The sequence below is a fragment of the Cervus elaphus genome, chromosome 15 (assembly GCF_910594005.1).
Source record: "Cervus elaphus chromosome 15, mCerEla1.1, whole genome shotgun sequence".
NCBI lineage: Eukaryota > Metazoa > Chordata > Mammalia > Artiodactyla > Cervidae > Cervus > Cervus elaphus.
Genome location: NC_057829.1, coordinates 13106654 through 13119620, shown reverse-complemented (window position 1 = coordinate 13119620; position 12967 = coordinate 13106654). Strand labels below are relative to the sequence as shown.

The 12967-nt window shown below is 44.8% G+C and overlaps 1 protein-coding gene across 1 annotated transcript in view; it reads right to left on the bottom strand.

Annotated features, from left to right (window-relative positions):
• Nucleotides 1–12967, bottom strand: part of GALNT2 (polypeptide N-acetylgalactosaminyltransferase 2) — a 174735-nt gene that overhangs the window by 35749 nt on the left and 126019 nt on the right. The window contains exons 4-6 of the mRNA XM_043926025.1: nt 3160–3258; nt 2840–2907; nt 2526–2591 (exon numbers count right to left, since the gene is read on the bottom strand). Coding sequence (XP_043781960.1) covers nt 2526–2591; nt 2840–2907; nt 3160–3258 — 233 coding nt within the window. The remainder of the gene's footprint in view (nt 1–2525; nt 2592–2839; nt 2908–3159; nt 3259–12967) is intronic.

The following is a 12967-nucleotide window of genomic DNA, read 5'->3' as shown; positions in this document are numbered from 1 at the left end:
GGGGAAACAGTATGGACAGTCTTCAAAAATTAAAAGTAGAATTACCGTATGATCTAGCAATTCCAAGGAAATAAAAATCACTATATGCATCCCCATGTTTACTGCAGCATTATTTACAATAGCCAAGACACTGAAGCAAATGAAATGTCCACTGATAGATGAATAGATGAAGAAAATGTCACTCACACTGCCATTTGCAGCAACAATATGGATGGATCTTGAGGGCACAATGCTACATGAAATAAGTCAAACAGAGAAAAAGACAAATACTCTGTGAGCTCCCTAATATGGGAATCTAAAAAAATTAACTCAAAGATAAAGAGAGCAGACTGATGGCTGCTAGAGGGAGGGGGGATGGGTGAATGTGGTCACAAAGTACAAATTTCCAGTTAATGAGATAAAAGTTCTGGGCATGTGATGTACAGCGTGGTGACCATAGTTAATAATATGTATTGTATATCTGAAAGTTGCTAAGAGAGTAGATCCTGAAAGTTCTCATCACAAGAAAAAGAACTTGTAGCTGTGTGAGGTGATGGGTGTTAACTAAGCTTACTGTGGTGATCACTTCACAAATATCAAATCACTATATTGTATACCTCAAATGAATACAATATTTTATGTCAATTATATATCAATAACCTGGAAAAAAACAATTAATCAGGCAGGACAGTAGGAACAAAGGAACAAAAAGCACACGGGACACGTTGAGAACTTGGCTTATGAACATGGTTTTGGCCCCACCACTGTCATTAAATAGCTGGATGATCTTGAAAAAGCCACTTAACTTCTTTCAACTTCAATGTTTCCATCTGTACAACAACAACTAGGTTTTCAAACTTTCAAAGTACATCAGTGTTATCAAAACGCAGATGTCTAGGCCCCACCCCTAGACATCTAAAAATTCTAATTCAATTGTGGGTAGCATCAAGGAATGGTCTTCATATAGGTTCCCTAGGTGATTATAATCAATAGCCAGGTAAGTAACGCTGGCACAATTAACTCCCAGCACTAAATGACCCCAAGGCTGCTTCTTCACTATAAGATCTTAAACAACTGGCTTGCTCTGTCATCTAGCAGCATTGCTATGAGAACTTCTGTATGTGTTTAACTATATGGGATACACACACACACACACAGGCACACACACATTTGTGTGTGTATTTTTTGACTCAACTATCTCATTCCTCATGTGTTCCACATAGGTCTACCACAATCTGGCTTCCCACAGCTGCTCCTCTTCATTCCTTCCCAAAACAATGTAGGTTCTCCTCCACAGGAACAGCCTAACTTAAAGCAAATGGCAAGTTTCTTTTAGAAACACTGCTTTTGATTTCTAAGCAGGTTAAAGGCACTCTCTGATAAGGCTGGCATGCGGTTTGCCAGTTACAACGGCCAACATGAAAGATAATTTCTTTTCTTTTTTTTTTCCTCCTCTTTTTTTTTACCCTGTGCTAGAGGACACTTTGGTTTTGATTTCAACAAGTTATTATGTAACTTCTTTGGGGGCAAGTACAGTACAAGATTTTGGTTTAATCTAAGCTCGGGGGACAGATGTAAGTCCAGCAAACAGTTTGCTTAGGGGCAAGGCTGACCCCATTGTTTATGCATCTCGAACATCTGGATTGGTGATCCTCGTTGGTTAAAATATGATGTTGATGACATCTCCCTAACAGGCTCCCCCACTTTATTGGCTGATTAGATGCTTGCTATGAAAAGCTGACTCCAGCTGGAGCACACAGGGGACCAGATGAAACAATGTTCACTGATCAAAGGGCACAGCCACTACTCCAGGATCAACAGCCATCCTCCAACAGCAAAAACAGCACACATTTCAAAGCTTTGAAAGATTCTCGGGACCGTGGAAGAGCCAAGAATCCAGCCATCAGCTCTCTACCAGCGTGGATGCACTGGATGTTAATTACACTGTGATTTCAGTTTCCTTTCCAGACACTTCAAAGTAATGCTTTCCCCTCTGGAGTCTCCCTTGTAACTGCCAATAACGTGGACTCGATGAGCCCAGCTCCAGCAAAGACAAGACTGACAGCAGGTTTCAAGGCTGGCATTTGCAAATCCAATAAGCATGTAATTACAGTGCTCTTTCCCCTTCTTGGATGGTTCACCTTGGGCAGGCTGTCAAACTTGAATCCCAGTTATTTTATCAGATGCCTGAAGCATGGAGTCATTAAAGTTCTCATTACTAAATCTCTTGTTTTTCTTCTTAATTCTAGTACTCAAGGGACTTGATAAGATTTCCTAGGTTCTGAAAGAGAGAAGCCAGTTTTCTAAATACATAAATAACAATGTAATTTGAACTCTGGCCCTAGTGCACAATTTCAATTAGGTAAGCTTTTAGTGTCCTTCCTATGTTTGCTGGGAGAGGCTCCCAAGAGGCTGTGTTGAAGGGAGGCAGACAGAAGACGAGACAGTTAATTGTTCCTGTAGCTGAAGCATTTCTTCACGTTATTACTGGGTTCAGGAAAAATCAGAATTCAGCTGTTTTGGTACTGAATTAAGAGAAGTCTTACCTTCTCGCCGATCATTTCGGAGTACACGTACTTTTTCGATTTTCCCCAAGAGAGCCCCATCTTCAGCTGGGAAAAGAAAAGAAGCAAAGCTTTTGAACCTCAAGTTTACGAAGGGATTGGGGGGCAGGGATGGTGATTCTTCATTACCTAGGGGCTGATGAGCCCCTTGGGGCATCAGAGAGGCCCTCTTTTTGCCACTCCCACTTCTTGAGGCCTTTTCTTGAAACTTGTCCTTAGCACCCACAGCCCAGAAAGGCTGGTGCCCAGGAGAAGGGCCAGAAGGAGGGGTGGGGTGGGGATTGGTCTCTACTTACGGTCATTGCTGTAGTCATCCACCAAGATGATTTCTTTTATCAGGTGGGGCGGGCTTTTCTTAAGGACACTGAGGAAAGGCAGAAAGATACAGTTGCAGGCCTTTCAGGGGTGTGATGGGGGTGGGGAACTCTCATCCCCTGGCTCCAGTCCTGGATGGAGGAGCCATCAGCCCCTCCTGTGCTATAGTCAGGGGACCTGTCTGCTCCCCCAGACGGCCCTTGCCTGGCTGCGCTGGGCACTGGCCCTTGTTCTGCATCCCTGCTGGGGATGCCCCTCTAAGCTGCAGTGGATGGGAATGGGTGGCAGCTGTGGGCCTCACCTGACCACTGTCCTCAGCAAAGCTGACCTGGCTTCATTGTGAAATGTGATGACCACGCTGGTGGCTGGCAGATCTACCCGCCACTGCTTTCGCTGACACCTGCAGAAAAGAAAGAGTGACCTGAACCATGAGCTGGGACCAACCCCAGCGAGCCCCCTGACAGCGTGGGCAGCTGGTCCTGCAGGACAGCACTCGAGGTGAACCTGCCGTTTGTAGGAGGCACTGGCCTATTCTGAGATGCAGCGACAATGGTACATCAGGAAACAGAAAAACACAACCAGAGCAACAATTTAAAAGATGAAAGATTTCAGCAAAAAGTAACATACTGAGAACATCTTTCTAATGTGTTAAAAAAAAATGTGTTTCAAAACAGTGAATTCCCATTTAGTCGCACATGCTGATACACCTCTATAGATGTGCTTTTCACAATTCACAGCGGTTACTCTCTGGGGGTGGACTCAGCTGTGTGATGCCGCTTTCTTCTCTCCTACTTTGCCTGCAGCAAGCATGTGGATCGCTGGGATTCTTAGCCGAGCTGTATTTGGTATCTGGCTCTACCCTGGTCCTGGATCGCAGGACACACACCCCTCACCTTGCCAGACCATGTCATCCTAGGTGCCCAGTGCTGCAGGCTGCTGTGGGCGAGGGAAGGAAGGTTGGGCCTTTGAGCCCATCAGCTCCCCTTCCACTTCAGGCAGCACTGAAAGAACCTGGGACCAGGCTGAATGAAGTTCCTGCAAATTGTGGGCAGATTGCAACAGGTACTTCCCAAGTCTGTTCCCTGCAGACAGACGCAAGGCTGTTGAGGGCTCAGAACAGCTGTTTCAGAACACAGGACTCTAGAGCCCTGGGCTGGAGATGCTGAGCCATCACCCAGTAGGCAACAGAAAGGACCAGCAAAAGGAGGTCGGCTCAGCAGGTACAACGTAAGGGACGCGGTATGTAAGTCCCTCGAAAGCTCCATGACCTTGAAGAACATGCCGGCAGAGAGGCAGTGCTCCAGAGAATCCTGACAGAACAAGACCCCGGGCAGGCTTGTAGCTCTTGAGGACTGCTGTGAACGAATGGTGGCATGAGGGCATTCAGGGAGTTATCAGGCTGGTGGTACTACTGATGCTAGCTGGGAAAAGGGGTGAGGACAGACAGCTAAAGCCTCTTTGGCCTCTGGAAGCAGCTCTTGGCCCAAGGTGGAGACAGCGCTGATCTTGCCTGCAGTAGGGTGGGGACCATCAGTCAGCCACCAGGGACGCGGTCCCTCCACACTGTGCTCACCATCTGGGATCCCTGCACTGGTATCAAAGAAGGTATTTCAAGAGTTTGTTTTACTCTCGGGACTTTCCTGGTGGTGCAGTGGCTAAGTGCTCTCAACGCAGGGAGTCTAGATTCAACCCCAGGTCAGGGCACTAGATCCCACAGGCTGCAACCAAGAGTTCTCATGCCACAACAAAGACCCCAGCGCAGCCAAACAAATGCTTTTTGAAGAACTTGTTTTACTCTTTAGCTTTTAATGTAATTGACCACAGCTGCAAGTGATCTGCTCCCAGAATTAAAACTATTCATCTTAATGATGAGAAATGAGTAGGAAAAGGAGAAAGATTAATATATTTGGAGCTCAGCGGCGCCTTAAAGGAAAGTGGTTGATACAGATTTTCCCTCAGGACTGGGAAAACTATTTCAGAGATTTTGAAAATGAGCAAGAAAAGCAGTACAACTAAAAAGCAATTAGGTCAGATCACAAAATGGGCTTCTTCTGTTTATTTTAGTTATATGGATAACTGGATTTTAATTAACTATAAGAAAACGACATAATATACCAGTCGCTGTTGGGGAAAAGAATGCATTCTGGAATTAATGTCAAGTCTTTAATGACAAGTAAATTGATTGGCTAGGGTTTTTTTTTTTTTTTTTTTAGTTTTAAAAATTTGTCGATTGTTAGATTAAGGAAGTAAGAATCTGCAAGGTTCAAGTGTACACAAATGACCAACAAATGTCATTCCCAAGAACCCAATCTGCAACGCTAATGAAATAAGAATCCCAGGATGGAGCCAATACTCTCTGCAATCAGACCCCATGCACACAACTGAGGGGGCGCTGTGCTGAGCTGATTTGCTGAGCTCTGTCTGGTGCAGCCACGTGAAAAATCAAGACGAGAGAAGGGAGCATTCTTCAGGCTCAGATCATAGGAAACTCAGCCGAGGCAGCCATGTCCTATTCCCTAGTTTTCTGTCTCTCTGCAGGAAGCCTCGTCTTCCAGGAGCATTAGGAATTCTCAAGGGGCTTTGGACACATTTTTCAGAACGCAGCATTCACATTTTATTAAAATTCCTCTCCAGTCATAAGGCACCAAGTTTTGCTAGGAATTGGCAATTAGGCAATTTAAGAGGTATATCCTATTTCTAAGATAAAAAGGGATGACAAGTAAAACCTGAGAAATAACTCATACCTTGTGAGTTTAAGAGTGTTATATGTATGTATATGAATTCAGATCCTAAGTCTTCACACGGAGCCAAGAAAAAGGAGGGGTTGGTTGAAGAATTTCTTTAAAAAGAAACAGAATAAATCTTGCACGTAAAGAGCTCTGTTGCTGCCAAGCAGTCTTCTCTGCTTCAGAGCTGGTGAAAGAACGCCTGCCTGATATAGAAACCCAGTAGGGGGCTAGCTGTCGGGGGCACCTTCATCCTGGAGCTTCTCTGAGAGCTGAGTAGAAGCCGGGGCTTATTTGGCATCAGCAGCATGAAGAGTCTGCAGTCAATTCTGTTCTCCCTCCCAGACGACGCAGCTGAGGCAGTGTGATGTGGAGGGGACCTTTGGGTCAAGTTCACTTGAGTTTCCATGGGTCATTCTGATAATCTCCTGTCCAATAAAATGGGGACTTTAAAAAACTGGACACGCAATGATTTTTAAAAATATCTTGTTGAGCTTTAAATGTCTGTGAGACCAGACGGCCATCGTATCTGATCTCTCAGTCAGCTGATGTCTAGTGCGCTGAGCACCTGGGCCCTCAGGGTGCAGAAGGAACCTGTCTCTGGGGAGGCTTGTCTCTGATGCAAATGTTATACGTAGGTTTGGTCGAGACATTGATGAAATATTCAAACACCACATGTCCTCAGACTGGGAAGCTAGGGGCTCTGTTTAATAACATGGAAGGCTGCCCCATGGTGTGGAGAGGGGTACAGAAATATGCTGTCTACTCCATGCCCTCAACCTACCTCCCAGCCCCACTGATGGTCTGGCCTGTGGTAACCTTGGTAACTGAGTGATCTGAGGCACTGCATCCCTCTTCATCTGTGAAACCAGCCCTCACAATGTCGCACGGTTAATGGGACAATCAGGTAACAAAGAAGGACTCTGGATACTGGGAAGGTTGCTGTCATCCTAACAAGGCTTATCATATGCACTTGGCTGCTATGTATCAACAGGCATCTACCCAGGCATCTTCTTGTTACCAAGCACGTGGGGCTCAACCCCTCTCTGACACCAGCAGGGTCCCCAGGGAGCGCTGTGAAGACCCCACTACTGTAAACATTCAACACCAGCCCGCTCTAATCGTGCCCTAGGGTCCCACGTGGGGGCAAACTTCCGGCAAATGGGGACCCTGGCTGTCAGTCTCCCTGGCAGTGGATTTGCTACTTGTCCACAGTGGGCCTTCTGGCTGGGTCTCAGCTTCCCACGAAACAACCTGGAGGGGAAATACCAGGATCATTCACAGTATTTCAAGGTTCTGGTTGCTGTCATGTCTATTTCTCTTTAGAAATTATTGGCCTAAATAAATTTTAGATATAAATTTTGGATTTATTCCGTCTGTGATTTTAACTCGAGTCTGCCCCTGAGAGACAAATCTAGCTTTGATTTGCTGACAACAAAACAAAGCAAAGCATGGGGAGAAAAATAAAAAAGCAAAAACAAATTCAGTTCAGTTCAGTCACTCAGTCGTGTCCAACTCAGCGACCCTATGGACTGCAGCACGCCAGGCCTCCCTGTCCATCACCAACTCCCAGAACTTATTCAAACTCATGTCCATCGAGTTGGTGATGCCATCCAACCATCTCATCCTCTGGTGTCCCCTTCTCCTCCTACCTTCAATCTTTTGCAGCATCAGGGTCTTTTCCAGTGTGTCAGTTCTTCACATCAGGTGGCCAAAGTATTGGAGTTTCAGCTTCAGCATCAGTCCTTCCCAAGAATACTTAGGGCTCATTTCCTTCAGGATGGACTGGCTGGATCCCTTTGCAGTCCAAGGGACTCTCAAGAGTCTTTTCCAACACCACAGTTCAGAAGCATCAATTCTTCAGCACTCAGTTTTCTTCATATTCCAATTCTCACATCCATACATGACTACTGGAAAAACCACAGCCTTGACTAGATGGACCTTTGTTGGCAAAGTAAAGTCTCTGCTTTTTAATATGCTGTCTAGGTAGGTCATAGCTTTTCTTCCAAGGAGCAAGCGTTTTTTAATTTCATGGCTGCAGTCACCATCTGCAGTGATTTTGGAGCCCAAAAAAGTAAAGTCAGCCACTGTTTCCCCATCTATTTGCCATGACGTGATGGGACCGGGTGCCATGATCTTAGTTTTCTGAATGTTGAGCTTTAAGCCAGCTTTTTCACTCTCCTCTTTCACTTTCCTCAAGAGGCTCTTTAGTTCTTCTTCACTTTCTGCCATAAGGGTGCTGTCATCTGCATATCTGAGGTTACTGGCATTTCTCCTGGCAAACTTGATTCCAGCTTGTGCTTCATCCACCCCGGGATTTCACATGATGTACTCTGCATATAAGTTAAATAAGCAGGGTGACAATATACGGCCTTGATGTACTCCTTTCCCAATTTGGAAGCAGTCTGTTGTTCCATGTCCAGTTCTTATGTTGCTTCTTGACCTGCATACAGATTTCTCAGGAGGCGGGTCAGGTAGTCTGGTATTCCCATCTCTTTAAGAATTTTCTTTAAGAATTTTCCACAGTTTGTTGTGAAAAACAAATTAGCAAAGCTAAGGATCAAGTCTTGCACCATGATCAACTCAGGCGTGGTAATAAGTATCCTGTGGCCTATTGGGGAGAGGCAGCAGGCCTGCTTTTTCCCGGGTCGTCACCACCACCATCATCATGGTTATGTGTGCAAGATATCGCAAACATAAAATCTAGAAGATGTTAAACAAGCACCTAAGCACCATCCACTCCACTTTTTCAAATCTTAATACTTTGCAACACTGGTACCTGATTAAGATTTTTTAAATGAAATAAAACTCGACATATAATAGTTAAAGTCCTGGTACATCTTTCCTACCTCAAATCCCATCTTCGCCAATGGTAACACTACCCTAAGTTTGGTTCATTAGTATTCCTCAGAACATCTTCAATAAACCACATGTGTGTGCGTGAGTTGCTCAGTTGTGTCCGACTCTTTGTGACTCCATGGACTGACACCTACCAGGCTCCTCTGTGCATGGGATTCTCCAGGCAAGAATACTGGAGAGGGTTGCCATTTCCTTTTCCTGGGGATCTTTCCGACCCAGGGATCAAACCCAGGTCTCCCACATTGCAGGCAGATTCTCTACAGTCTGAGCCACTTTGCAGATAGAATGGAGTACTGTTTTGTGTATGGCTGACACTGCACTGTGGCTTGCTTTCTCCACTTTTGGGAATGTTCCTGCTTTGATACACATGGCTCTGCTTCCTTCACGCCCACTACTGCACAGCTGTCCCCTGGAGGAACACACCACACCCAATCCCTCTCTGCTGACAGTCAATCTCTCTGTGAGGAATAATGCAGTCGTGGACATTGTCTTTGCATATGTGAGAAAGTTTCTCTGCATCATTTGCCCGCAGACGACTCCTAGTCACAGATTTATGCTATTCAGCAAGCTGATCTTCGAAGGCTGTTCCCAGCGTCACCCCACGCACAAGGGCAGCATTCACAGTGCTCAAAATTCTCACCATCCCCTGATAGCATCAAATTTTGACATTTTGCCCACCAGATAGGTATGAAATAGCCTCTTAGTATTTTAATTTTCTTTTCCCTGTTTACTAGAGAGGGCACACATCTTTTCATATGTTTATGAGCTGATTATTAAAGACCCCTTTCTAAAATATTATCCCAGGGCCACAGTTTGAAAAATCAAAATTAAAAAGTATGTTTGACAGAATACATCTTAAACAAAATAACAGGATCTGCCACAGACTTGGAGAAGATTTTTGCAGTACTTATGGCTGACAGAGGATACTATCCAGAATATATAAATTCCTATCACTGAATAATAATGAGGTAAAAACCTAACAAATAGTGGACAAAGAATATGAGCAGCCATCTAACAGAAGAAACAATCTAATCAGCTCACAGGCCACTGGGGGCCGTGGCTGGCGTCCGTGGACTGTGCACTCAGCAACCTCACTGAGCTCTCTTAGTCCAGAGAATCTGTAGATCCTCTTGGATTTTCTACCCATTGATTCATCCACATTTTGTCCTTTTCTTTACACCACTTCTACATTTACAGTTCTTGTCTCAGTAAGGGACTGTTTATGGCCTGCAATGCAATATGCAATAAAAAAGGTAGTAGAGAACATCTCACTGAATGAATGCAATTCAATTCTCATAAGGCATCATGTTTGCCATAGATGTTTTACAGATACCTTTAATCTAGTAAAGTAATACTCAAAATTCTCCAAGCCAGGCTTTAGCAATACATGAACTGTGAACTTCCAGATGTTCAAGCTGGATTTAGAAAAGGCAGAGGAACCAGAGATCAAATTGCCAACATCTGCTGGATCATTGAAAAAACAAGAGTTCCAGAAAAACATCTGTTTCTGCTTTATTGACCATGCCAAAGCCTTTTACTGTGTGGATCACAATACACTGTGGAAAATTCCAAAAGAGATGGGAATATCAGATCACCTGACCTGCCTCTTGAGAAATCTGTATGAAGGTCAGGAAACAAGTTAGAACAGACTGGTTCCAAATAGGAAAAGAAGTTTGTAAAGGCTGTATATTGTCACCCTGCTTATTTAACTTATATGCAGAGTACATCATGAGAAACGCTGGGCTGGATGAAGCACAAGCTGGAATCAAGATTGCAAGGAGAAATATCAATAACCTCAGATATGCAGATGACACCACCCTTGTGGCAGAAAGTGAAGAAGAACTAAAGAGCCTCTTGATGAAAGTGAAAGAGGAGAGTGAAAAAGTTGGCTTAAAGCTCAACATTCAGAAAACTAAGATCACGGCAGCTGGTCCCACCACTTCATGGCAGATAAATGGGGAAACAGTGGAAACAGTGGCTGACTCTTATTTTTTTGGTCTCCAAAATCACTGAAGACAGTGACTGCAGCCATGAAATTAAAAGACGCTTACTCCTTGGAAGAAAAGTTATGACTAACCTAGACAGCATATTAAAAAGCAGAGACTTTACTTTGCCAACAAAGGTCCATCTAGTTAAGGCTATGGTTTTTCCATTGGTCATGTATGAATGTGAGAGTTGGACTATAAAGAAAGCTGAGCACTGAAGAATTGATGTTTTTGAACTGTGGTGTTGGAAAAGACTCCTGAGAGTCCCTTGGACTACAAGGAGATCCAACCAGTCCATCCTAAAGGAGATCAGTCCTGGGTGTTCATTGGAAGGACTGATGCTGAAGCTGAAACTCCAATACTTTGGGCACCTGATGCAAAGAACTGACTCACTGGAAAAGACCCTGATGCTGGGAAAGATTGAAGATAGAAGGAGAAGGGGATGACAGAGGATGAGATGGTTGGATGGCATCACCGACTCAACAGACATGAGTTTGGGTAAACTGTAGTAGCTGGTAACGGACAGGGAGTCCTGGCGTGTTGCAGTCCACGAGGTCACAAACAGTCAGACATGACTGAGCGACTGAACTGAATTTAATCAGATTAAGGAAATTCCAAGTGCCAAATAAAGTTTATGATTTTTTCCCTTGCATCTTAAGATCATATAGCTTTCCTCCTTTAATCCTTTGAGAAGGAATATTATATTAATGTATCTCATGTTGTTCTATCATTTTTGTATTCCTAAATGAAACTCCACTTGGCTATGATTTTTTTTAAATAGAGCAATATTAGATACATTAGTACTTGGTTTCCAGTTGTTTGCCTCTAAAATCACAATAGTAGCTGGTCTACAATGTTCTGTTCTTCTACTTTCTTTTTCCAGTTTCACAAGAAGGTATTCCTGCCCTCAAGAAGCAAACAAGGCAGCTTTCCCTCTTTTTCTAGAAATTCTCTAAAATAGTCTGTGTTCTATGCAAACCCACTAGAGCCCTCAGGGAAGATAAATTTCTTACTGTTGAAAAGATCTTTCATGGCTTGTATTCATATTTTTCTATTTCTTGAATGACTCTGGTAAATTCCACATTCCTAGAAAACTAGCATTCCATTAAATTTTCAAATTTGCATAAAAGTGTACCCACAGTTTTCTTATAATCTTTACAAACTCTCCTCTGCCTATAGTCATATCTGCTCTGCTCTTTTATTCCTAACATTATTTAATCATGGTTTTTACATTTTTCAGTATTCTTAAAGATTTCTAATTTTTGAAAATCAAGCTTTATATAATCCTGTTTCTTATTTTTCCAGTTTATTAAATTTTTCTTTCTCCTTCATTATTTCCTTTCTTCTGTTTTGAGGTTTACCCCATCTTTTGTGTGTGCATGTTTGTCTTTTTGAGTCACAAATCTGCCTGACAGTTTAAATGTCCAACCAAACTATCAGTGGAGAAACAAAGGCAGTTCTGTACACGACCGAGAGGAGGGTGGGGTGAAAGAGGAAGAGATGCCTGTAGGTGCGATGACTAGCTTTAACGCTGAAAGAGTGATGTGGCACCTGCCTTGGTCCTGTGCCAAGGTAGACATGCAGGGTGGTGCCTGGGGAGATGCACAGCAAACACGGCACTGGGCGGCTCTGAGCGCGGTCTCTCCAGCAGACAGCTCCTGAAGAGGTGCCAGTCTCCACGTGCACCCTCGGCCCAGGTGAGACAAGCCAAGAGAGACTGTGTCGGGGTCAAGCTCAGGTGGCAGGGCCAGGAGGTTTCAAAAAACAAAAGAACCGATCAAAATATACTGTCACTTCCCAGGCCCTCTGCCTCTGCTTGTATGTGGAGGTGTGCGTGTGTATCCTCCCACAGAGTCCGGGATGCAGGCTCTGAATAGCAGGTGACCCCGCTGAGGCCCGGACGTATCTTTTGTCCTTTGTCCTCGCCCACAGGGAACACATTTTCTGTTCAAAGGAAGAAAGAGGTAGGTCTGCTGTTTGAGTTGGTTGTGTCCTGGTAGTGGACACAGCTGTCCCCACGGGAGATGGAACTTTCAGTACAAGCTATGCAGCTGAAACCACTCGCCCACCCCATCTGCAGCCAGCCATGGGTTGGGCATGCTCCTCATCAGGGACCCACTGTGCTCTGGGGCCGGGTAGCTGTCCTGGCATGGTCTCACGTCACTCACAGAGAGTGAGTTCCAGACTCTCCCAAAAGCAGGTCATCAACATGCAGACACCTTGGCTCTGCCCACATAAGTAGGTCTGGGTGATGCCTGGGAACCTGAGCTTCAGAAACTCCCTCCTGGCCACGAAGCAGCGCACCCAGAGAGCCGGGCCTGAGGCCTCATGGCCCTGGGCCCTGTGGAAGATGGTGGGAGCCACCGCTGGAACCTGGATTCATAGCAGGCACCCTGAACTCAGACCGGCCCTCCCTCCAGCCCCAGGGCAGGAGAGGCCTTAGAACCTCAATCCTGGGAATTTGACTTCAATACAACCTGAACAAGGGGTCAGCCTCACACTGCCATCTCCGTGGCACGTTTGCTCTGGAGGGGCTGGG